The sequence below is a fragment of the Xenopus laevis genome, chromosome 2L (genome assembly GCF_017654675.1).
Source record: "Xenopus laevis strain J_2021 chromosome 2L, Xenopus_laevis_v10.1, whole genome shotgun sequence".
Classification (NCBI taxonomy): domain Eukaryota; kingdom Metazoa; phylum Chordata; class Amphibia; order Anura; family Pipidae; genus Xenopus; species Xenopus laevis.
The window spans coordinates 94,422,793-94,450,167 of NC_054373.1; the positions used below are offsets into that span (position 1 = coordinate 94,422,793).

Here is a 27,375-nt window from a genome sequence, read left to right on the forward strand (position 1 = left end):
AACTAGACCCTGCACAATGTTACACTTGTCAAAGTCAGCCTTAGTTGATAGTAAAGGTATGGGACCTGATATCCAGAATGCTCGGGACCTGGGATTTTCCGGATAATGGATCTTTCTGTAATTTGGATCTTCATACCTTGTCTACTAGAAAATCATGTAAAAATTAAATAGCCAGACTAATGGCTTCCACTGATCACCTTTGGCCAGGTAAGGTACAGGGGAAACAGGCCATACCTACTTGCAAATTCAGGGATAGCAATATAAGTGAACCAGTACCATAGCTGTCTGCTCATTTAGAGTAGCGTTTATGGAAACATCTAGAGGGGTGGGGGAGGGGAATTAGCTTGTTCACATATGAGCTGACTAGTTTCTATCCCTTTACTGGACCTAGAGTCAGGTAATTGCCTAATACAGATGGTCCTTGTACTGTTAGAGAAGGTCCTTAGATAGGAATTAACTTGTTCATATATGGACTGACTAGTTTCAGGATGGGAATTAGCTTGTATGAACTGACTAGTTTCTATTCCTTTTCTGGACCTCATGAAATAGCAGTAAAACAGTCTAACACAGATGATGCATTTCACACATCTTATATATGAATAACTAAGTACTATCTCTAAAATGGCAGAAATATGTCCTTTAATGAGTTGCAAATAGTTTTCTATCTATTTAACATACCATAAGGTTAATATATTGTGAGGGCCTTTATAAGGATGAGAAATAGCTAGCTCTATTAGAACAGAATAGAGTCTATCCTTATTTGGGACCTTACTTTGAAGGTCCTTGTACTGGATGGCATTTAGTTTTGTCATTATAGACTGGACTAATTCCTATACTTTCCCGGTTCCTCACCACTAGAGTCATTAGGTCCTTTCTAGGGATAGAAACTAGCTCACTGCCATATGAATCATCTATTTCCTATCCACTAGAGGGACGGTCCTTTCCAGGGATAGGAACTAGTCACTACCGTTGGTTTACTGATCTAGTTTCCCAATGTATTTTATTTTAAATTAAAAATATTGGAAATAATACGCAAAAAATGTGATTGAAACAAGACGTATCCAGTGTTTGCATTTTATTAAGATCCGGATAAAATCATTTGTTTATATGTTTAATTAAAATATTTCATCTGATTGAAACGACAAAATATTATTTACACAAATCAGGCGCTTCATAAAGTCCACATCATTTATAGGGCTCCTTTCCCACCGCCTACAGGTTAGTCATCTTTATGGGCAGACTAAAGTAGTGGGAAGCATATGGCCTCAAAGCCAGGCATGTTAAAGTGTGCACCAAGATCTCCCCCCTTCCCCCAAATAAATTAAAATAGGAAAATTAAACCATTATGATCTGGTACTGTAAGCAGATGTTAGTTACACTAGATAGAATTCACAAACATATGTGCAACCAACAGAAGAAGTTGAGCCAGTAATTCACTTTAATTAAGGTGCTACAACTTAGCCACTGGTTCAGCAACTGCAGAACTGGCTTCACTTTATATATGGGATCAATTCTAGCTCCTTTCCTGAGCCACATAGTCTTAGGCTTATTCAGTATTTATTATAGCGCTGCAGAATAATATGTTGCCGCTTTATAAATATGCATTGCTACTATAATAATGAATCAGTCCTGGTGGAAAATCTTTTGAGCTGAGGATCCATTTGAATTTTTTTCCCATAGAAACTTTAATGCAACTTGACATGGGCTTGATACTGAACTGCTACAGAAATGCTGGCTAGCGCATGGGTTATGCTATGATATATCAATGCACCTATTTTAGTGATTTATTTTTTTTACTGCATCTCTGCTCTAGGACAGAGGTTCAATGCACAGAACTTTGCATGGAAAATACAAATAAATACAGGTACAATACTAGACTGGAAAAATCTGTCATCTGGATTGCACAGGAGCACATATATGTTATGTATTCCCAAAATCAAGCCATGCGACCATTTTTTATAATTCAGCACAATGGTCCATTAGATCCTGTGATACTGAGCAAAGTACCTCTCTGCAAAGAACAATTGACAACTAATTTAAATGACACAGCAACACTCAAATACAGGTCAATGATGGTATAAATACATGTAAAGGGGCTCTTCCCCATAACAAAATGTAAATTTTTTTTAAAAAAAAGAGAGAATTGACTTTTAGGATGAGCCAAGCTCGCCCCTAGACTATGAACTGTAAATAAATCAGATGCATGCTTTACATAAAGTAAGAATACAGAAGACTAAACGTTTGCTTTACAAGCACTTTAAATCAGACTGATCTCAAGCACACTGCCACTGCAGGGTGACAGATGATATTCACATGATACAACAATAATTTCCCCACAATGATAACGATAATTCCAGCCTTGTCAGCATTATGTGTAAAACTGATGGTATATAAAAATTCTATAAATAGAAGAATGTAACAGCACAAAACATAATCTTCAGCTTGTAAAAGTTATGTGGAGGAGAGACGTGTATATTAAGTTCCAAAAAGGTCTTCTGTGTTCTTTCAAAAAAAAAAATTTTTTAGTCCATGATCTTTTTATCTTATCGCCTGAAGAATCTATTTTTGAAAGCTTTTATAGTTTTGGCCATCATTGGTGCAACTTCTGGAAAACAACAAGAGTGAGAAAATATGTGAGAAAATGACAAATAACTCAAAAGGTTTGCATAGATAGAATACAAATAATACATTTAAAGTAGCAGAGCACACATCTGGGTGGTGTGAACAGACGAGGTTTTGGGACACTAAGAGGCAGATTTATCAAAAGGTGAAAATAAAAGCTCACCCACTTTCTATTCATTCCTATGGGATTTTTAGAAGCGTTTTTATCAATGGGTGAAAGTTCACCATTTAATAAAAATGCTTCTAAAAATACCATAGCAAAAAGTAGAAAGTGAGTAAGTGTTTCTGTAGTGAGGTCTAATTTCACACTTTGATAAATCTGCCCCTAAGTACTTAGACTAAATTGCTAGGAATTGTGGTAGTAATGGTAATAGAAACAGACCAAAAGTGATCACCAAAGTTTAGACTGTGGAGAAAAACCCTGATCTGTGCCCTAAAAAGAGAAAAGAAATAAACCAGCTCACATAGCTGAAGTAATCTTAAGCAATTCTGAAAATTACATGTTTTGTTTGTTAAGATATTAGCCGTTTTAAAGCAAACAATAGAGCAAACAATAGTTACATCTGCTGGTCATTTCTGCCTACAGTCTAGAAAAATAATTTCCAAATAAAATAAATATGTTGCAGTGTTGCTCAGCTGAAAATTAAGTTAGTAACAAGAGAAGATGCATTTGATATTCCTCAGCATTTCTACAATACAGACAGCGTTGTTTCACATTAAGTATATTAGCAGTTAAAAAACGCATATGTTGAAAGCTACAAAAAATGTATGAAATATTGCAAAAGTGCTTGGATGAGTGCTCTGATCAACTGTACAATCAAGGAAATATATATGCTGAACAATACAGGCCTCTAGAGGAAGACATCACACAAAGGGCCCGTATGTATCACTTAGACTGTAAGCTCTACAGGGCAGGGTCTTCCTTCCTACTGTGTCTTTTACCATGTGGTACTTCGTTGCTGTATATTTATACTTATTTACTATCATTTATTATAATGTTGTCTTACCTGTGTGTACTTTTCAATAATGTAAAATTGTACAGCACTGAGTATCCTAGCAGTGCCTTATAAAGTTAAACATACAAACGTATGCAAAATCTAAATAAAGCATTTTCATAAAAATGTTATTTTCTTGGAGTATGTGCCATCATCAGCCATCATAATCACAAATACAAAAACTGCCATTTGAAGTACTAACAGCTGCCCCCCTGCCTTGTAGAATTTACTGTGCTCACACGCAAACTAAGGGCATACATACACATACATTTTAGGTTACATCAGCCAATGAATGGACAGAGTTGTGTCTTTTACTCCCATTACTTCCTCCTGTAATAGTTAGCCTCTAAATCAGTAAGTGATCACGCTATCAAAAATGGTGGCTCAAAGTAAAAGCTGTAAAGGGGCAATATATACACAGATACGTGCATGCTTATTGGGTAAGGTTTATTAATAGTCCACTTATTATGATACAATGGCTAAGTATTCATTCTGAAAGTATAGTTTTGTGTTTTGACAGTTTACATTTTTTTAAGGTTACATTACATTGAGAAGCCACCGGGGCAGGACAAAGCAAACTTAATTAGTATCCAAAAGGGAAATATAACCATTTTACTGATACAATAACAATATGCGTGTTGATAACCATTTCCATTTAACTGGACTAAAATCATGTTAAATATAGTAACTGAGAACATCACAGCACGAGACCCATATTACATATTACACTGCACATACTTTTAACTTGTGGCTTGCGTGAGTCATAACTGGGTTGAACACTGGCTGGTGGGGACACTGCGTTACTGGTGCTTGGTCCTTCAAATGACCTCTGGCTCTGCTCCTCCGATTGACCATGGTTACTAGTGTAACTTGTGCTAATGATGGGCATGAAGGGTTTAATTCTGCAGAGATACAGAAAGATATAGTAATAATGACAAATAAAATACAATGATCAATAGCACAATGAGTAACTTTATCCAGAAGCTAGTGTTTTTCTTTCTTGAGCCAGTGCGTTCCTTACTGTATAACTGTATAATAGAGAACTCTAGGGCAGCCTTCAGTTTTCAATATAGCGGGCCCCATCAAGTATCAAACAGACAGATCTCTAGTATACAAATATATTGGTAATTCAGGTGTTGCTCTATAGAAGTAAACATTTAAACCTATTTAACTTGTCTGAGATGAGAAAGTCAGATTTCCATATTTCTAGACAGTGCCAAGAAGGTAATTATTTTTAAATCTATGATGATAGCATATATTTTGGAGGTAGCTCTATGAGCCAGATAAAGACAAAAGCATATTTAATCTAGAATGTATATAAAAATATAGGGGCATATTTATAAGGGCCACAACTAGGAGTAAGCAGAAGAGGCACATGCCTAGGGTGCAACAGTGGGGGGCCCTAGGCATATACCACTTCTGCCTGCCTACCCCTAGTTCAGGACATTCTCCGCCTCCTGAGGCAGTCAGCTGAGGGAGCAGGAAGGAGAGGGACTTTGATGTCACCATCTCTGTCCTGGCTTGTTACCTCGTCTGGGGTGGGGTTCAGTGGCTGGAGGGCTTAAGGTGGCCATACACGGGCAGATTTTTTACTTCCAAACGACCAATCTCAGAACGTTCCGATAATATCGGTAAGTTATCGGATAGTTGATGGTGTACGAACGATCGTCGGACGAACGATCGTCTCAACATTATCGTTCGCAAAATTGATCGGATGAGTTGAAAAATTTTAGTTCTTTTCTTTTGTCAACCGATACGATTATATCTGTTCATATAATCGTTCTCCGTGGATGGCATATCGTATGGTAAAACGATCGTCAGACGATCGTTTAACGATACGGTCGTTCATCGCAGAATGATAAAAGTTTGCCCGTGTATGGCCACCTTTACTTCAGGAGGCAGTATCATTTTGCCCAGCACTGATTAAATACTTTTATTGTTAAAAAATAAAACTACGGGCCACTGCTTTATAAAAGCTTTCACAATCAAAGGCATACATAGGCAAACTAGTATATGGCTAGGGGCTTTAATATCGTCACTGTCATGTGTAACCACCCAGTGGTTTTAAATTCATGCTATCACACTACCCTTTGTCAGTGTTGTCACACAGTACCTGGCCTTTTCAACGACGGCTGCTGCTCCTGTCCCAAACTTTTCTTGTCTCCTTTTTACATCTCGGGGGGGCTTGACAGCCGAGTTCACAAATGCCATCTTTGCTTGTCGGCCTGCAATGTTGGAAAAGGGAGGAAGATTAGCAGTAAATAGAGACATCAAAACAACTAACAAAATATGTAGAGACAAGCAAGGACTGACTACTGTACTGTTAAAAATTAACAAAATATTATTGACTATTACATAGAAGCTACTTCATATGGGTTCTAATAGGCTAAATACCAGGTAAATGTTCTTAATTTTTTTAACTCTAGCTATAAACAAAGTACTCTTCACATTTCACATGGCCTTGTATGTCCCTCACCTTGTGGCTTGTTTGCATGAGCGGAGCGGATATTTTGAGTAAGCAGGCGCAACCTCTGTTCTCGAGCCTCATGCAAGCGGATGTACAGTTCTCTCCAAGTCTCATATTCCTCTGGCTTGTTATTCTTGAAATCTCTTTGACAGTGATTCAACCAAAGGCGATCTGTGTCTTCAATTAAAACCTGCACAAAAATAAGTAAGCTTAAATCCTGGGAAAATCATACAGATGCTACACACTCAGAATTACTTCTTAGTACTTGCTGGTGGTCTCATGGTTTCACTGACCACACAAAGCAGTCACATCCCTTCTTTGACTGATGGTCTTTATAACTATAGGTAGAAAGCTATACCTGCTAAGCAAACCCAGTAAGGCATAATTGGTCACCGCTAATCTGAAAAACCAGCATTCATCAATATTAGCAACATCTTTTTATACAACATCCTTAATTTTCTTCATTGCATTTTTTGCTGGAAAAAAAACACATTTTCTGAAACAAAATATGGTCTTCTTGCAATTAACTGTCTGTGCTTACCACAACTTGCTCAGCTCAGGACATCCGAGAACATGTATCCACTTTTATTTTCTATGATAGAACACCTGTGGGGCAGTTCCATTTACCCTACAATCTAACTAGTAGTACATTTTGAAACTAGGCACAAGGACATAGAAACTTATGGTGTTCTGATAAAAAGAAAAAGTCACTCATAGGAAAAACAAGTTACTGAAGGGCTCATGATATCAAGTGAGGCAAGAGCATCTACTTTTATAACACTGCAATCACTTGCTGAGTTGTCCTTCTCTTCTCTTAAGAGTAAACAATATGGGACTGTAAAGCTGGAATCTTGCTTAAGTGCATTTTTACACTAGCATTTCCCCTGTGGGCACAAGCTCACACACAGTGCAATTTTCTTAAGGATATATGCACCTTACCAAACACCCCTCTACTTTCAAACCTAAATTTATTTAGTCTGTTGTTTCTTATCATTCTTTATAGACCTCAACTCACCACAGAGCTATCCTTACTTCCATTTGTTTCTTTCTTGTTACTATACCCTTATGAAAGTATACACACACACACACACGAGAAAATGCTAAGACTGTTTGTACTGATCTTAATTTGTTATGGTTTTAAAATTATTATTATTAAAGCTGTTTAATAAAAGTGATTTTCAAATTAAACATGAAACCCATATTCTTTTTATTATTTTTATTAAAACATTTATAACTGTTTTAAACTTGTTTAAAATTCTCAGCTGTCAATTACATGTTGCTAGCCCCTCCTCTACGCCTTAGGCATAGAGGCAGGCAGCCAGCCAATTACTTTCACTTTTGATTCTGCTCTTCCTAGATGTCGCCGCACTCCCTACAACTTTCCTTAATATTAGTGTCCACAAAAGAAAAAAAAGTAGTGATAAACAGTGTCAAGACCAGGGCCGGATTTACATAGAGAGCGCCCCTAGGCCCACTGCCGTTCGTCGCCCCTGTCCTCTCCCCTTTATTCGTGCAAATTTTCATCATCAATGGGGAAATTTAAAAAATCATTGTATCTCCAACGCATCCCCAGTGTTTTTGAACCAATGTGGGTGTGGTTGGGCAGGATGCCGCCCCCCTAAAATACTGCCGCCCTAGGCCCGGGCCTAGGTGGCCTTTCCACAAATCCAGGCCTGGTCAAGACAGTGTCAGTGGTGTCAAAAACCCATACAAAACAAATAAAGACACATTGAAAAGTTGCTTAGTGGCTGGCAGTACCCAAATACCAGTACATTTACCATATGTATCCGTGGGTTACATGTTTGTTTCAGCCTCAAAAACCCCACAGTTACCATGCGTTTTCCAACACAGAAAGAAATTATGGTTTTAAAATGTATAATTAAAATAGTCTTGCATTCATAAAGTGCCAACATTCTCAGATGAGCTGTAAATGCAAAGCAAATCATGTTTGTAGACCGCTAAAATCTTTAAAGCCCTGTCTGCAAAGGTTCTTGGAATGGCTGTTAAAACTACCCAGAATCCACAAGAACATGGATAATCATGGAGAAAGCTATGTCATTCTGGAAATAAAGGCGGCCATACAGTTTTCGTACGAAACAGTTCATGTAAGGTCCGTCGATCAGCCAATATGGAAAATTTTGATAAGGTACCTGAATATCGGCCACTGTTTACTGCTGAATCATCAGTTAGAGGTAGAATTCTATTTTTTCAGCCTGTTTTTCTAACGATTCAGCTCTCAATGTTTGTAATGAAAATGAATGAAAGATCACAATTGTTATGTGTATGGTCACCTTAAGTATAGGTAAGTACAAGTAACCCACACACTAACTAAGGAATGAACAGTATTTAACTCACATGGTTACATTCTTCAATGTGGCACAACTGGTCTGGTGTGCACTTTTCCAAAACTGGCTCCAGAACCGAAAAGGGTACACCTCCCACTTCATAAATAGCTGGAAAACAACAGAATCTAGCTTGTACCAAGGAAGGAAGACAGTGGTGACCAAATGCCTAATACAGCCAAGTCACAAAAATATTTATAAAAGGAAAGAAACTAACAAAGAGTCGTAACAAAAGCAGGTAACATATATAACAATGGTATAAATGAGATGAAACCTCAGCAGCTACCTCTGCTTGCATTACTCACAGTCTATGTTGTTAGCCAGGACACGGATACACTGTTCATAGAGAGACATCATTTTGGGGAGGTATGCAGTTTTAGATCCTGAATACACCTGCATTTTAGAGTTGAATCTACGCCCTGTAAATCCTGCAGATTCTTCCTCTTCCTGGGCAGACATCAACGGAGCTGCAGTAAAAGACAGTAGTTAAGCACTAGAAGCCAACACAAAAACATTTAGAACATGCATTTAACCTCAGACACACTCACCTTTCCGTTTATTGGGAAAGAACACCACAGGCTCAATAGAAGGGAGAGGTCTATAATTTGGCTGGATTAGAGGCAGTGGAATATCAGGTAACACTGGGACCTGGTCTATCTGTACAGATAAATATATTAACAGAGGTTTTAGTTCCAAACTGAAATGCATTCATTTTACATAACTTTTAGATATAAATATAAGGGAAAATATATCCTATTTAGGACAAGACTGGCTATTTGGGGTCCAGGGTAGCATGCAGCCCATCAAGAGAAATTTATGACTCCAGACTGATTGGGAATTGAACAATGTGCAAATCATAATCTTATTTTACTGGGTCATACTGGCCCACTACATGAAACGAGCATATTGTTTGCCGAGGCATTCACCACAGACAACTATAGCAAAAGTTCAATATAAACAAAGCTTTAGGAAAGGTTTGCAACACTTATTTTTATAGGTGGTGCAACAGAACTCACTTCAGCCACGTCATCAATATACCTCTATTCCTCCTACTTTTGTCTGTCAATACTTATTTCTACGCTCGTGCCTGCCCTCCCTGTCCATTCTGGTAGTATACTGTATAAGCAGTGATGGCTCACCACTTTGTGCTGGTCAGTTAGGGATGGGAATGGATTGACTTTTTATCAACTTATAAATCATTAGTATATGCAGAGATGTACAATACATTCAACAGGATTAAAACAGTAAGTTAAAAGGTACAGCATTCACTGTCATGTGACCAACTAGACAAACCAATATTTTTTTTATATCATATTACTACTAAAGGAGAAAACAAGACAATTGACCCCCAACTATATTTATATTTTATATACTTATACAAATGTGCTCAGAAAGTGCAGGCTTTACATAAAGGGGCACACAGGGCCGGAACTAGGGGTAGGCAGAGCAGGCACGTGCCTAGGGCGCAAAGTTGGGGGGGCGCCAGGCACGCGCCTTCTCTGCTTCACCTACCCCATAGTCCGATCCCCGCTTGCAGATGAATCCGGCGTGTGCACTGCATTGGCTTTTCGCGCATGCGCGCACTCATTTTTTTCTCACATGCAAGCATCCGGTATTACTGCACATGCGCACATTTGGTATTTCTGCGCATACGCGTCTGTGGAGTGCTCTGTCCGGCCAGGCAGCCTAGGGCGCCTGCCCGGGTTGGCCCGGCGCTGGGGGCACACACAGTGCTTCCTCAAATTGTTGGTAAATGAACCCTACAGTTAAAATTGCTGAGACAGATGGATTCAGTTGGGGTAGATCTAAAAATAAGCTAGTACTACAAGTACCAATTATTTCATATGGTTATTTTTACATACATATATGGTGGCTCTGTATGAACTATGGATTTCAGTCTGGGCAGGTTTGAAAATGTCATCATGCGCCATGTTGTATGGAGAATTGGCAGATTAGAAGGTGAAGAAGAGATGTAGCTTTTCACTTCCAGCTGTTTAGATCAGAAGTGCCCATATTTTGAGGTCTACTTTTAGTGATGTTGTGCCTTTATGATCTAAATCCATAAAGGCATTGTTAGCATTATATTCCATGGAAATATTACTTAACTACTGATTAATGGGAAAATGTATATTGCTATATTTAACAAAACTATATTTTATGTAACCTTATGTAATAAATATCTGAATGAAAAGCATAAAATAGGAGGGTGATATAGACAAGCTGCATTTGGACAGTGTCTTGAGATCTACTGATCACCAGCTACTGGTACCAGGTCTACTGGTAGATCCCGATCCAACCTTTTGGGCACCCCTGGTTTAGATTGTTCATGCTCTTTGCAAGAACAATCTGGGATGTAAAAATATCCAAGCCACTTATAGCCTTAATGGGAATGCACTAGGCAAATCCATAATGGAAAAAGACCTTGGAGTCCTTGTAGATAATAAACTTGGCTGCTCAATGCCAGTCAGCGGCATCAAGGGCAAATAAAATATTAAACTGTATTAAAAGGGGCATTAATTCACAGCAGGTAGGGGTCATTCTTCCATTGTATAGAGCACTGGTAAGGCCCCATGTAGAATATGCCGTACAGTTTTGGTCTCCATCACTCAAACAGGACATTATTGTATTAGAGAGGGTACAGAGAAGGGCAACTAAGCTGGTAAAAGGTATGGAAAATCTTAGCTATCAGGTAAGACTGGCCAAATTGTTCGTGCTGGATAAGAGGCACTTAATGAGTGCTATGATAACTATGTATAAATATATAAGGGGATCATATAATAATAATATCATGCTTTATATACTAGTAGGTCTTTCCAGCTGACGCAAGGTCACCCATTAGAAGAAAGGAGGTTCTGCCTAAATATTTGGAAGGGTTTTTTTTTTACAGAAGATGTGGAATTCACTCCCTGACTGTGCAGGCTGATATATAAGATAGCTTTAAGAAGGGTTGGATGGCTTTTTAGGAAGTGAGGGAATACAGGGTTATGGAAAATAGCTCATAGTACAAGTTGATCCAGGGACTAGTCCGACTGCTATCTTGGGAGTCAGGAAGGAATTTTTTCCCCCTCTGAGGCAAAATGGAGAGGCTTCAGATGGATTTTTTTTTTGCCTTCCTCTCGATAAACTAGCAGTTAGGTAGGTTAAAATTAGGGATGCACCGAATCCAGGATTCGGTCGAATCCTTGTGCCTGGCCAAACCGAATCCTAATACTAATTTGCATATGTAAATTAATGGCAAGTAGGGAAATCACATGATTTTCTTCACAAAAGAAGATTTTTTTCCACTTTTTCCTTTCCTGCCCCTAATTTGCATATGCAAAGTAGGATTTGGCTTTGGTTCAGTATTCGGCGGGGACGCTCGCCATGCCAGTCTTTCTCCCCTCAAGCGGGAAATTCAAGCAGTATTTAAAGGAAAACTATACCCCCCAAACAATGTAGGTCTCTATAAAAAGATATTGCATAAAACAACTCATATGTAAAACCCTGCTTCATGTAAATAAACCATTTTCATAATAATATACTTTTCTAGTAGTATGTGCCATTGGGTAATCATAAATAGAAAATTGCCATTTTAAAAAATAAGGGCCGCCCCCTGGGATCGTAGGATTCACTGTACTCACAAACATACCAACAAACCATACTTGTTAGGTCACATGAGCCAATTAACAGACAGAGTTGTGTCTTTTGCTTCCACACTTCTTCCTGTTACAGTTAGAGTTGAAGTATTTCTGGTCAGGTGATCTCTGAGGCAGCACAGAGACCATCACGAAATGGTGGCTCAAGGCAAGAGATGTAAAAGGGCAAGATTTACTTAAATATATATTCCAGTTTGGTAAGATTCTTTAATATGTCACTTAATATGATATAAACTATCTGTTGCTTAAGTGTTCATTTTGGGGGTATAGTTTTCCTTTAAAGGCATCCCTGTGTGTTAATCCTTGCCCATTATAGGATCTTGTTCCTGGTGCTTCTGTGCTGTTTGATTCTGATTATCTGTTGTGACCCCTGCCTGTTTTTGACTATCCAGACTTCTGAAATCCTGACCCTGCCTGGTAATCGACTCGCCTGTATCCATAACCCCTCTGATTGATCTCCTGGTTTGACCCTTGCCTGCCTGACTCTGTTTGTACTCTGCCTGCCCCGACCCGACCCGGCCTGATCTGACTATTCTTTCTGTCTACGCCTTGTACTGCGACCTTCTGCCCTTTGCATTACCGTTGTGCCCCTCTGCTTGTTCAGAACCCCTCTCTTTGCACCTCTCTTTATAAGACCTGGCGGCTTCCGATTAGCCAAGGGCTCCTCCTGAGGCGAAAGGCGGCTGTTAAATGCGGAAGCAAGAGCCGAGAACAGGGTAATTAGCATTGGTTCTGAATTTAGGGTGCCAACCGTGACATTATAACGGGCCTTAATGGAAGACGAAGGTCACGCTGCCGCTGCTCCTTCTACTACCGAATTGCTTCTCACTACTCTGTTACAGCGCATGGAGGATCAAGAGCGGAAACAGGACTATTTGATGCAAGGCTTTCATAACCTGACTCGCAGACTGGACACTCCACAACAGACCCCAAGTCCAGTAGTTTCACCTCCTGTTGCCGTCCAAGTGGGTTCTCATGCCGTGATGGGTAATGTTCATAAACCCCATGAACCCAAAATTTCTTTCCCCGAAAAATTTAGTGGGGATAGAACCACATTTTTTGTCTTCCAGGGAGCATGCAAATTATAAGTTAGCTTTTTCCCTCAATCCTTCGCTACTGGAGAGGGAAAAAGTGAGGTTTGTAATGACCCTGTGACCCCTAAATAAAAAAAAAGCACCATGGATATACTTTACGATGACCCGGATCGTGCATCATCTGCCGATACCGCGATTTGTAAATTACGCCAGGGAAAACAGGATGCTGAGGTGTATTGCACTGAGTTCCGCCGTTGGGCTGTAGAAACTGGTTGGAACGACATGGCTCTTCGTAGCCAGTTCTCTGATTCTGTCAAAGACAGCCTAGTAAACTAGCCTCTATCTACTAATTTGGATGATCTAATGTCTCTTGCCATCCAAGTAGATAGAAGACAGAGGGAGAGAAGGGTACTTCCTTTCCTACTGGGTTTGCTAATGTTAAGACATCTACCCCCTCTATGCCTCTACCTCAGGAGGAACCCATGCAATTGGGCATAACACCCACAGGTGGACACAGGGTCTGTGTATTTACTGTGGGGAAAAGGGTAATTTTCTTAATCAGTGTTCTAAGAGGCCGGGAAACTTCAAAGCCTAAATGGAGAAGGGGAGCTCCATTTCGGTCGAGAAGCTTCCTCTCCCCAATTTTCCTCTAGGATCATGGTACCTGTTAATTTAACGTGTCCTACGGACTCTGTTAAGGTTTTTTTGGATGCTGCCTTCGCAGAAAGGTTTAATATTCTTCTAACTCTTTTAAGTCCTCCCATGAGAATCTTAGCCATTGACAAAAAACCTTTGGGTCAGGTTTGGTAACCAAAAAAGACTGCGGTCTTGTCCTTGTGCACAACAACTTGCACTCTGAGGAGTTATCCTTCTATGTTATCGAGGGTTCTTCTTCTCCTCTCATTTTAGGTTTTACCTTGGTTACGAGTACATAACCCACATATTGATTGGGTAACTGGGAAGATTCTTCAGTGGGGTAAAAAATGTAAGGGCTCTTGCATAAGTGTTCCTCAATTGGTGGCAGTCACATCCCTAGAGGGTTTACCCGCGGCTTATGCTCATTTCTCTGATGTATTTTCTAAAAAAAGAGGCAAAAACTTTACCGCCACATAGGCGTTATGACTGCCCAATTTACCTCATTCCTGGGTTTACTCCACCTAGAGGAAGGACTTATCCTCTTTCTTTGCCCGAAGCCCAAGCAATGAAAGAGTACATCAAAGAAAATCTTGAAAGAGGTTTCATTAGGCCCTCTAGTTCCCCTGCTGGTGCTGGGTTCTTTTTCGTGGGCAAGAAGGATGGAGGTCTTCGTCCATGTATCGACTATAGAGGTCTTAATAAAATTACCATCAAAAATTGTTACCCCATTCCGCTGATTTCTGAACTATTTGATCAGGTAAGAATGCTACTATTTATTCCAAACTTGACCTTAGAGGGGCATATAACCTCATTCGTATAAGGGAAGGGGATGATTGGAAAACGGGGATGGCCACTACGAATATTTAGTGATGCCATTTGGTCTTTGCAGCGTCCCCGCAGTGTTTGTCAATAACATCTTCCGGGACCTGCTGGGGTTATTCATAGTGGTATATCTTGACGATACTCACATTTTTTCCTCTAACTTGTGTGACCATCAAAAACATGTCCGGGAGGTGTTACTCAGGTTAAAGAAGAATAATTTATTTGCGAAGCTTGAAAAATGCACCTTTGAGGTTTCTTCTGTCCAATTTTTGGGGCTCAATATCTCCGGTAAGGGTCTTGAAATGGATCCTGGGAAGGTTAAGGCCGTACTGGATTGGGCTCAGCCTTTTTCTTTACGTGCAACTCAAAGATTCTTAGGCTTTGCTAATTATTATTGTCAATTCATTAAAAACTTTTCTTTGGTGAAGTCTCCAATCACGGATCTAACCAAAAAGGGTGCAGATCCAATTATGTTGTCTCCCGAGGCTATTCAAGCTTTTGAATTTCTTAAAAAAGAATTTGTGTCTGCCCCCATTCTCCCTCACCCTGATACTACTCTTCCTTTTATTGTAGAGGTTGATGCCTCAGAGGTTGGGGCAGGGGCGATCCTTTCTCAAAGGCATCCGATAACCAACAAGGTGCATCCTTGTGCATTCTTCTCTAGGAAGTTTTCATCTGCCAAAGCCAATTATGACATTGGAAATAGAGAATTGTTGGCTATCAAACGGGCTTTTGAGGAATAACATAACATGCTTTACTGACCACAAGAATCTTTTATACACCGAGTCTGCCAAACGGTTGAATGCTAGGCAGGCTAGATGGGCTTTATTTTTTACCCAGTTTAATTTATCTCTCACTTACAGGCCTGGTTCCAAAAACACTAATGCCTATGCACTCTCTAGGAGTTTTGAGTCTAACCAGTCTGAACCTAGTGAGTGTGTTTCCATCATTCCGGGTGAGTTGATTGTGGCAGCTCTGGGATCAGACCTTGCCACATTATTGCCCTCAGTTCAATCTTCTGCCCCTGTAGATACTCCCTCCGGGAGGTTATTTGTGCCTGAGGGTTTAAGGGAACAGGTTCTGGGTGAGGCTCATAATTCAAAAATGGCAGGACATCCTGGTATTTCTAAGACTGTGTCTTTATTGTCTCGCAATGTGTGGTGGCCATCTTTTAAACAAGATGTCAAAAATGTTGCGAATTCTTGCCCTGTCAGAGGTCAAAGTCTTCTAGGAACCTGTCACAGGAATTGCTAAGGCCATTACATATTCCAGACAGACCCTGGTCCCATCTGTCTATGGATTTTATTGTTGACCTCCCTTCATCTCATGGGAAAACAGTGATTTGGTTGGTAGTGGATAGGTTCAGCAAAATGAGTATTTTCAATTCCCTCCCACACCTCCCATCTGCTAAAACTTTGGCTGAGTTATTTATTTCCATGTTATTAAGTTCCATGGTTTTCTGGTCAATATTGTTTCTGATAGAGGGGTACAGTTTGTTTCTAAATTTTGACGAGCGGCTCTTTGGTTGGGATTGATTTGTCATTTTCTACCGCATACCATCCTCAAACCAATGGTCAAACTGAAAGGGTTAATCAGTCCCTTGAACAATTCTTAAGGTGTCTGACAATCAATCCTCATGGGCTGAACTATTACCCTGGGCAGAATTTGCTTACAGTGATGCAACTCATGCCTCTACTGGTCAATCTCCATTTTTTATTGTTAATGGTTTACATCCCAAAGCATTTTCTTTTTCTGGTTCATTGTCCTCTGTACCCTCTGTCAATTCTTCTGTCAAACAATTTGCCAAGATCTGGTCTGGGGTGCACGACTCTCTTTTTGTAGCTACGGCCGCTCAAAAGAGGGCAGCTGATAGGTCTCGTAGAGAGGCACCCAAATATCAGGTAGGAGACTCAGTATGGTTATCCACAAGAAACATCAAACTTAAGGTTCCCTCACTCAAGTTGGGGCCCAGGTTTATTGGTCCATATCCAATTACTGAAATAATCAATCCTTTGTCTGTTCGTATCAAACTACCTGATAATTTTAAGATCTCTAATTCTTTTCATGTCTCTCTGTTAAAACCAGCTACACAGGTGCGCCAATAATCTTTTCCTCCCCCCAGTGTTGGTAGAAGGTCAGCCTGAATTCGTAGTCCAAGAACTCCTTGACTCTCACCTTGTGCGGGGTAAGTTGCAATATCTTGTACAATGGAAGGGTTATGGACCTGAGGAGAATTCTTCGGTTCCTGTTTGTGATGTAAGGGCTGATCGCCTCAGGAAACAATTTCATCTTATATTTCCTGAAAAACCTGGGGGGTCCAGTGGCCCCTCCTCGAGGGGGGGGGTAATGTGAGCGTTACTCACCCTGGTGGTCTAGTGGGGCGGCAGGGACGGCCGCCGTGCTCTCAGTGGGGACGCCCGCCACGCCGGTATTTCTCCCCTCAGGCACCGGTTCCTTTGGGCGCGCGTTGCATCTATATGATTTAAAGGCGCAGTCGCACTGGCGTGATGACGCCAGTGCGCATTGGCGCGGAATTCAAGCAGTATTTAAGGGCATCCCTGTGTGTTAATCCTTGCCTGTTATATGATCTTGTTCCTGGTGCTTCTGTGCTGTTTGATTCTGATTATCTGTTGTGACCCCTACCTGTTTTTGACTATCCCGACTTCTGGAATCCTGACCCTGCCTGGTAATCGACTCTCCTGTATCCATAACCCCTCTGATTGATCTCCTGGTTTGACCCTTGCCTACCTGTACTCTGCCTGCCCACACCCGGCCTGATCTGACTATTCTTTCTGTCTACGCCTTATATCGCGACCTTCTGCCCAAAAGACTTTGCATTACTATTGTGCCCCTGTGCTTGTTCAGAACCCCTCGCTTTGCACCTCTCTGAATAAGACCTGGGTGCATCCGATTAGCCGAGGGCTCCTCCCGAGGTGAAAGGCGGCTGTTAAAGGCAGAAGCAAGAGCCGAGAACAGGGTGCTTAGCATTGGTTCTGAATTTAGGGTGCCGACCGTGACAACTAACCACATGTGTATTTTGCCATGGTTTCTGCCTGTAAATGGTCAATTCCAATTAGTCTACCCCTTTTACAGTCCTGCACCAATCACTTATTGCTTTAGGTTGTGTATGTGACTGACAGAAATGCCTTGCACATGCCCCCCATAGTGTAACATTAACCCTTAACCCATTAACCCTAGTTATTAACATAGTAAATATTGTATCTCAAAGTAAAACAGACTCGTGTGCTTATATCCTTTCAGTACTTAAAGAAAACTTACTTTAACACATTTCCATGATTTTACATTTTCCTAAATTTTACATTATTTTTTCCTGGTCCCCTGAAAATGTAAAATGGGGGTTGTACTGTATGTTACTATGTAGAACAACAGAAAGATGGCTATACCGTGTGCAGACCCATTTTTATGCTTTCTGTCCATTAAGCAAGTGGTTCGATGGTCAGAGAGCATACCTGCCTTGGCCTGTGTATGGCTGCCTTCAATAATGAAATGCAAATCAATACAGCAGATCATGAACTTGGTTGCAGCGCTTATAGCTAGATAACAGCTCAAAAGGCTGAATTTTGCATGAACAAATAATGGTATTAGATTCAAACAATTAAACAATATCCTGCATGTGTATAAATCATTGGTTAGGCTGCAGGCTGTATCTTGCATAAGGGGTGCTAGTAATCAGCCACAACTGAATTTTTGCTGTAGGTTTCAGTTTGCCTTCCTCTGAACATCAACTTTATTCTATAGGTTTCTTTGTAAGTTTGATAGACTTACAAAGAAACCTTGACCTTATAACTTAATAGACTTACTTTTTACTATTTAAATGCAGAAAATGATTTTCAATGAGACTGCTTAGCTGCTTAAGGAGGCCATGCACAGGTAGATTTTATTAATTGTCTTCTTATGGCTACATTAATGGGGGTCCAATTATCATATTGTTTCAACAAAATCACCACCAACAGTGGATGGGACATTCAGATAATCATTGTTAAATGGTCATTCACTGTGCATACCTTTTGCAAAAGTTAAGGGTAAGGCCAGACGAGGAGATTCGGGTAGATTTTGTCGCCTGGCGACTTATCGCCACATCTTTTGCGCGACTATCTCCCCGAACTGCCTCAGCGTTTTTTCGCCATAGGCTACAGCGCAAAATCGCCTGCGCTAATGCACACGCGGCGATGCGTTTTCAATAGTCGCCAGAAGTTGCCTCACTGTGATATTTTTATTTCAAACCAATGAAATTTAGAATTCACAATGTGACATTGGTTTTTATTTTCAGTTTCTTAACACCAAAATGAAACAGGTTCTCTGTATGTATGGTGTACCAAAGAGCTGGCATCCAACTAAAATATAAGGAAGGACTAATGATGCAAAATACAAAGAATGCTGCAAGTGAACCTGTTTCAGTGTGCTCCTGGGGCTCATTAATAAAGCTAAGGCTATGGGCACAAAGGCTGAAGGCTCCAGCTGCTCTCAGCCTGTGTATTTATGCAGGTTCAGAGAAGCGGATCTGCTCCCTGCCTCACTGATTTTATTCTGATCAGGCTGCATGTGCATACACGCAGTAAAGTTCAGCCCAGATACACAAAATGAGGCATCTCCGGGCTGACCTCAGCTTTTCTCTGCTGTGTGTGCACGCATGCAGGCTGAATGGATTCAAATCAATGAAGCAGATCTGTTTCTCTCAGCCCGCAAAAATACGCAGGCTAAGAGTACCTGGAGCTTTCAGTTTGTGTGCCCATAGCCTAAAAGCTAAATACCAACCAAACAGGTTTTTACTTTCACTTTGTAACGTGTAGTAGATGGTTCGCATTTATTTGCTGATTAGTTGCAATTGCTACCAGATACTGCAATTGCATAATTTAGCACCTATGTTAATAAGTCTCAATATAGCTGAGAATCTTGGCATTGAAGAACATAAGTGCTGTCCAGCAAACTGGAACAATAAGGAGTAAATCTGCCTGGAAACATGGACCAAAAATCACTTGCATGCAAATTGCTGGATTTGTACCCTTAAAGACTTAAATCTACTGCTAGCTTGTTGTTAGCAACAGATTGTTGTTTGCATTTTTTTTTAACAATTCTATAGCTTATACTGAGCTTTAGTGCTTTGAATTAAAATATCACAGATAATATGTTATAAATGTAGGTTATGTAATAGAGTAAAATTACTAAATTCTCAATTTGTGCAAGAAACACTAAAGGCAACTGAGAATGATGTGTCTGACCTTGCTTATCGTGGATGAAGATGATTCTCTCTTCTTAGTGGCTTTGTCTTTGTTAGGAGTCACGGTTTTGTTTTTGGGAAGGTCCTTACTCCTGCTGTTGTCTGACCTATTATCACTATGCTTCTTTTTGATCTTTTCAGGCTCTGCAGCCGCAGTCTTGGGCACTGTTTTTTTCTTTTTTTTCTGGGGTTGGTCATAACTTAGATATGATTCAAAGGACATTGTTGGCTTCTCAAACTCATCTTCTATATCTGGGTCACTAGGTGGCACAAATAACTTAATGGCCTTTTTCTCTTTTGTTCCAGACTTGCTCTTGTTTTTCTCCCCCTTCTCATTGGTTGACTCTGGATCTCTCTCCACTTGTATTTTGCCTATCTCTGTATCCTGCATGTCCACAGCCGCCCTGTGCTTTTCATGTTTTGATTTGTCTTGGTGGCTATGTTTTTTGGTGCTTACATAATTGATGGAGTGGCCTTTAGATTCACTATGTCTGTTCTTCTCCTTCTTACATATTTGGTCTTTAGTAGGAGGGGACAACAGCTTTTCACAGCTCGTTCCTGCAGAGGATGTGGATTCTTTTTGTGTCTCCCACTGGTGTATTTTATCTTTCTTTTTCTCTGGATTTATACCCCTGTTTTCTAGTTGGTGCTTTTCCTTGTGAGATGATTTGTGATCTTTATTTGGTTTTTGGATTGATCTGTCTTTGTATGTGATGGGGGGGCTGTAACTGTGTTCAGGAGAATATGCCTGACCATTATCTGAGTCCTCATGATCAGAACAGTGCCGCAAATGCTTTTCCTCCTTTATGAATTCTCTCTGTGGTTCATCAATTTGCCTGTACCTAGCATCGCTGTCGTAAACTGGTGAAAGTTCTTCCTCATATTCCTCCTCTTCATCATACCGAGGAGATGGAGACCTTGGTCTCTTCTTGACACTGCTTTTATTGTGTTCCCGCTCCTCAGATTCTATGGCTCTAGAAAAGCAAAGTAAAGTGGAATATTTATAATAAACCAGGAAGCTTCAGGACAACAAATAATAATGAGCTGCTAACAAGATTCAAAAAGAAATACCCCCAACCCCATTGCACACAGAGGGGAAAAAGTTATTAAAACTGTCACTGAGACCACCCCAAGCTGTATGCAGCAACTGGTGCATCTGTGAAAATTAACATATATTATCTTCTTTTCTGATCCAACTGTGCTGCTCTGTAAAAGGACAGACCGAAGAACACTTTGGATCCCATGTATTAGAGGAACTTAAATAGCATAGCCTTAGACGAATGCCAGACATGGCAATTGTCTGCTTGCAGATAGACGATGTCCCTACGCCACGAATCAGCCCCTTCCTTGCCTTCACCTGGAACTACGGGCTAGGTGCAGTCACATTTGGCAGATTTTGGAGCTGAAATGCATAATCATGTGTTTTGGTGCCGCAAGCCAACGATCGCAATGTCTGGCATTAGCCTTAGTAAATACTCTCACCTTGGCGTTTCCTGGGGCACTAGCTTCTTCCACTGAGCAACTAGATTTTTGGCAAGATCCCCCACAAATTCATGCTTTCGCAAGCTGTTCACAGTCTTCCCAATTCCTGTTTCCTAAATGAGAAAAATAGTAACAGGTTCAATAAGGCATCTCCTCCAAGTAAAGGTTAAAACTATTATATAGTATTATAAAACTATATAAAATTATTGCCCTTTTTATTGGGCACCACAGGGATCACCTAACAGGAGTTGGAATGCTGGGAACTACAACATGGAGCTGCTACTGATACTGTATAAACTATAGCAAAAAGGAAAGTTGTAGTGACCACTAAACAATTTGAAATTAAATGAGCGTGTCCAATAGAAGGAGCAATCATTTGGGAAAAAGCAAGTTGCAGATTAAACAGTGCCTATAGACAATCCCTAAAGGAATACAAAAATTCTTAATGAATCAGATGAAAGTGAGTGTAGGACTGGTCAGTCCAGGGATGACTTTGACGTAGTTGGCCTATATATATTGATATATGGACATGTTTTGTTTAAAGGGGAAGGTATTTTGGTAGCTGTAAACACAAAATGTCTTTATTACCTAAATATATTGATATGGGCGAATGCAGAGAATTTCTTGTCTTTTGGTTGGACTCCACAAGCGCTTTACGGCGGATTAACGTCCGCCGACAAAACGCACGCAACAAGTCGGGTGGAGTCGCATGTGTGAAGATATAATTGGACTGAATGAAAAGTCGGAGTTAACAACTACACGGTACGACTGTCGGATGAAGACATCCACATCTGTCAGCCGTGTCATGTCGGATGTAATGTAGTTGTTACCTCCGACTTTTCATTCAGTCCAATTATATCTTCACACATGCGACTCCATCCGACTTGTTGTGTGCGTCAGCGGGCGTAGATCCGAAGAGGAGTCCAGCCCTTTGTCTGTATGGATTTTGTGACCACACCCTCATTGAATTCCCACTTAGTTTAAAATTGTTTAGTAGAGAGCACAACTTTTAGAAGTTAAGCAAGTTTCTCAAGGTGAACCTTTGTCTTTTTTCAACCTATGTTACTACAATGTTTTTGTAGTTCGATGTATTACTACGTTACTACTACAGTTAGGGAAACAGAGCCTCAACTAAACAGTAACTGAATTATCCAGAATATATGGATTTTTTAGCTTTGTATCAGCTGTTGACTCCCCTCCCATTATATACTCAGTGAGAACTTGATACAGAAGGTACAGAAGCAGTGTCGGACTTAGTGGGCGGGCGCCCCGAGGCCACATGGTCCTGGCGTTCTGGCACGCAGTCCTAGTACTCCCCATTGCTCCATGGAAAGCGGCTGGGCGGCATGCTGCCCCTAATATTTTGCCGCTCTAGGCCCGGGCCTTTATGGCCTTGCCACAAATCCGGGCCTGTACAGCAGAATACTTATGACTGCAAATACCTCTATACAAGAAACCCCAGGTAGGTTCCTAGTATGAAAAATACTATTTACTGTCCTGTTTGACTAAGAATGCCCACCCCATGATGTTACAGCACATGCCCTTATTATCTGTTGTGGTAGAGTGACTAGGAAAAGGAGGAAAAAGGTCACTCTAGCCTTTAATTTCGCCCCAGGGACTGAGATAGGCTCCAGGAAGGGAGTTATGAAACAGAGAATCAGCGCTCTGTTTAAAGACTTTAGTAGTCAGGGACTCCATTCCATAGAGCCAGTCCAGAGATTGGAGTTCACCTTCCACAGGAAAGCTGTCCTGTGGAAAGGCTATTTAAAGTTAATTGGAATAGGAGAGTGTGTCTCTCAACAGGGCACAGCAGGTAGGAGACCTGGCTGTGTTAGGAACTCCCAGAGGAGCTGGGAGTGCCGCCTGATCCTGCCAGAAGCAGAGGGAGCCCGTGGCTGTGTCTAAGAGCCAAGTTGTTGTCTGTGTGGGACATTGAAGAAAAGCCAGGAGGCTAAAAGGTTCACTCCAAGACTGTGAGTACAGGGGTGAGCCATAACAATTGTTTTGTTTGCTGGTAGTCCACAAGGGGCCCAGCCTAGTCAGGGACAGCTTCAAGGTATGAAGGTAGTGCCCAATGGGCTAGGTTTTTATTTTATTATTTGTTTTGAATGATAAAATGGTCACCCCTGTGTCTGTGGACAATACTGTGTTTGTGTAAAGTTGGAAAATAAACCTCTGTTTTCCATGAAGAAGCTGTGTGTCCCTGTCTTTCTGCTCCTTTCTCCTATGCTGCCTGCTCGCCATTGACTAATCCCCCCTAAAAGTTACGTGTTCAAGCCGCCAGCTTGTCACACTGTTTACCCTCATACAAGGTCCAAAAGAGGGGTTAGATCTGCAGCAATCAAAAGCAGACTTGCATGTCCACCTTAGTACAATGGCTCACACCTTTATACCTTTATAATGGTGATCACCACTTTCCCAAATTTAGTTACAGGGGTATAAGAAAAAAATAAGGATTATATTTACAAAATACAGAACATTTATCTCCATATTCAAATTTGAGGAAACTAAAATAATTCGATCAATTCTAAACCAAAATTGTCACATTCGTTTGTCCAGAGCCTTAAAGGCATGTGATTTGATTTGGCTGATCACTTAAAACTTATCCAAATGTTCCAAAAAGTACAAGAATATGACAGATATCCCCAATCAAACCTTGTAGTCTGTGCATCCCTACCTGGAAGCGTGCTTTTGATTTTAGGCATAAAGGCAGAACTGTATTTCAGAAGGACCTGCTGTTGGAGCAGCACTGATCTTGTTTAAGGGGGATCAATTTTTTTTTCATGCATGGACCAGTTCCTAATTTTCATATGCAAATTACTGTTTATGATTCCCCCTAAATTCTTCTGGAAAGATTCAGGGTTTGGCATAATCCCACAAATAGGGATTGGGTGCATCCCTAGTTAGTAAAGCATAATATGTTTTTGTCATCCTCCACGAAACTGCCCACATCTTACCACTAGAATATCAACAGTAATAGGCAGATCACCAAGTCTCTTCAGTGTCTTCTGCAGCTGCAAAAGGAGAACAAAATTCATAGTTGGTCATCACTGTAACCCTGGTGTAAAATTGACAGATGTATCAAACAACTGCATCATTCAATGTAATCACATCTGATTTTCAATGAGAAAATACACTTCTAAAAGTAAAATAGCTGCAAATATTATTGAACATCCCTATAATATAAGGGCAATGACACACAGAGCCAATTGTAGCCAGATAATTGTTGCAGCTACAAAATAGACAATATTGATAATTGTCTCTGCTAAGACACTATGTTTTAGCAGAGGCAGTTCTCAGTATTGTCTGCGGCAGAGTATTTTCTGGCGTTTTGTAGCCACCACAAGTAGTCACAGTCCTTAAGGGGAATGACACACAGGGAGATAAGTCACTAGAATTTTTAAAAACCCTGATTGCGGCGGCTGAACGCCACTGTTCCCCTCCCATGCACTAACATACAAGTTGCTGTGTGTCGTCGCAATCACGTTTTTAAAAATAATTTTTTAAAAATCATGGGGACTAATCGCCCTATGTGTCAATGCCCTTAGAAAGCCCCATTACGGAGATTTGCAACACCTGTTTTTTTTTTTCTCTGCAAAGAAAATTGCTGCAAAATCATACATTTTATCATTGTCAAATCTGAGCTTTCCTAACTCAATTAAGATTTAGCAATCAAAAAAAACCCATAAAAACTAGAATAAAAAAAAAGTGGCAACTAAAAAATAGCTAAACAATGACTCTGGCTAGACGATACTGTTATATTCCTTTATAAATTTGCACTCTGACAATTCGTGATGGGGTAAAAAGCCAAATTAAAACACAAGGGCTCATTCAACAACACTGGGAAAATTTGCACCTGGGCCATAACCCATAACCAACTAATGACTAATTTCTATAGTCAGCTGCCTGAGGAACAATGAACACAAACAAATGTCATTGGTTTCTATCAGTGATGGAAAATGCAAAAATTTGCGAAACAGCAAAAATTCACAAAAAGCGTTGAATTTCAACTCAGGCTACTGTACACCATAAATATGCATAGCAGCACAATGCATTATTGTTACCTTAAAGGAACAGTAACACAAAAAAATTAAATTGTTTTAAAGTAATAAAAATATAATGCAATGTTGCACTGCAATGTAACACTGGTGTGTTTGCTTCAGAAACACTACTATTGTTACTTTATATAAATAAGATGCTGTGTAGCAATGGGGGCAGCCATTCAAAGGGGAAAAGGCTCAGGTTACACAGCAGATAGCAGATAAGCTCTGTACAACATAATGGCATTATCGATTATCCACTATTTAAAGGACCAGTAACATCAAAAAAAAAAATGTTTTAATTAATTAGTATACATCGAAAAATAAACACCAAGACAAATAAAACTTTAAAATCACAAAGCTCTCATTAAGAAATAACTTACTGAAACTCCACTTCTTCTCCTCTTCAGAAAAGGCGATATGGCGACCATCCATCGTGCAGTGCTGGATTTCTCCTCCCTGGCTATATCTCCTATTGTACTGACAGCAAGTGAAGGCGGGAGGCTTCAACCTACTATCAAACTACTATCCAAGCAGAGCTCCGCCGAGAGGGACGCCTGGGTTGTGCATTTCGTGGAGGCTACAAGGAATCGCAGTGCTAGGAAGACTGCCTGAGGACATGGCCTTGGAGAAGTTGCTGCCCCTTTGGAGAGATCCCACTCTGGACTGTTACTGCAGCTTCGTGGCACGGCAGAGCAATGTGGCTGTATCTATAGCCAGCTTCAGTGTAACTATCCGCTTCCCGAAAGGTGGTAGGTTCCTGGGGAGGGGACTGAGAGTGATGGGCACATGGGAGACTGTGGGTTCAGAAAGGCTTCACGGTGAATCAATGTGACTGTGAGGGACAACAGGCACAGCCAGTACCTAGAATATCATGAGGGAGCCCGGTTTCGACGCTCCTCCCAAGACTCTGTATTCGGGAAGCGGATAGTTACACCGAAGCTGGCTATAGATACAGCCACATTGCTCTGCCGAGCCACGAAGCTGCAGCAACAACATGAGGCCATGTCCTCAAGCAGCCTTCCCAGCACTGCAATTCCTCGTAGCCTCCACGAAATGCAAACCCAGGTGTCCCTCTCGGCGGAGCTCTGCTCGGATAGTAGGTTGGTAGTAGGTTGAAGCCTCCCGCCTTCACTTGCTGTCAGTACAATAGGAGAGATAGCCAGGGAGGAGAAATCCAGTGCTGCACGATGGATGGTCGCCATATCGCCTTTTCTGAAGAGGAGCGGAAGTGGAGTTTCAGTAAGTTATTTCTTAATAAGAGCTTTGTGATTTTAAAGTTTTATTTGTCTTGGTTTTTATTTTTCGATGTATGCTAACGAATTTTTTTTAAACAATTTTTGATGTTACTGGTCCTTTAAAGGAGAAGGAAAGGTTAAAACGAAGTAAGCTTTATCAGAAAAGTCTATATAAATACACCAGTAAACCCTCAAAGTAATGCTGCTCTGAGTCCTCTGTCAAAAGAAACACAGCATTCCTTTCCTTCTATTGTGTACACATGGGTTTCTGTATCAGACTTCCTGTTTTCAGCTTAAACCTCAAGGGCTAGGGCTTGAGCATACTCAGTTTGCTTCTCTCTCCCTCCCTTTTCCATCCCTCCCTGCTGTAATCTGAGCCCAGAGCTATGAGTGAGCAGGGAGAGACTCAGGCAGGAAGTGATGTCACACCAAGCTAATATGGCAGCTGCTATCCTAAACAAACAGAGAGAGCTTATGGAGCTGTTTACTCGTGTATGGTAAAGCATTCTACAGAATAAATATAGTGTTATAGCTTTAACTGCCATATAGCCTTTTATTCAATGCGTTCATTCCACATGTTTGGACCACTGCGAGGATTGTAATACAATAGAAGGGCTGTGAAAGTGAAGGAAGATGTTTCCAGACAAACTTCTCATCTGAAAAATGACTAGGAGTACCTTTATTTAAAACATAAACTAGGGGTGTGTGCCTAAAGGAAACTATATGTTATCAACATTAGATAAATATAAAAGGAAAAATTTAGTAATGAAGGTATAGTGACCTTTTAAGTAAACAATACACTTCCCAGGCTTAATCAGTCTCA

General features: G+C 40.6%; 1 protein-coding gene across 1 annotated transcript in view; it reads right to left on the reverse strand.

Moving 5' to 3' along the window:
• Nucleotides 1-1,060: 1,060 nt before the first annotated feature.
• Nucleotides 1,061-27,375, reverse strand: part of eloa.L (elongin A L homeolog) — a 28,191-nt gene continuing 1,876 nt past the window's right edge. The window contains exons 2-11 of the mRNA XM_018246815.2: nucleotides 24,232-24,288; nucleotides 21,275-21,387; nucleotides 19,794-20,766; nucleotides 8,975-9,083; nucleotides 8,732-8,893; nucleotides 8,440-8,537; nucleotides 6,094-6,274; nucleotides 5,731-5,842; nucleotides 4,356-4,519; nucleotides 1,061-2,605 (exon numbers count right to left, since the gene is read on the reverse strand). Coding sequence (XP_018102304.1) covers nucleotides 2,544-2,605; nucleotides 4,356-4,519; nucleotides 5,731-5,842; nucleotides 6,094-6,274; nucleotides 8,440-8,537; nucleotides 8,732-8,893; nucleotides 8,975-9,083; nucleotides 19,794-20,766; nucleotides 21,275-21,387; nucleotides 24,232-24,288 — 2,031 coding nt within the window. The 3' untranslated portion in view covers nucleotides 1,061-2,543. The remainder of the gene's footprint in view (nucleotides 2,606-4,355; nucleotides 4,520-5,730; nucleotides 5,843-6,093; nucleotides 6,275-8,439; nucleotides 8,538-8,731; nucleotides 8,894-8,974; nucleotides 9,084-19,793; nucleotides 20,767-21,274; nucleotides 21,388-24,231; nucleotides 24,289-27,375) is intronic.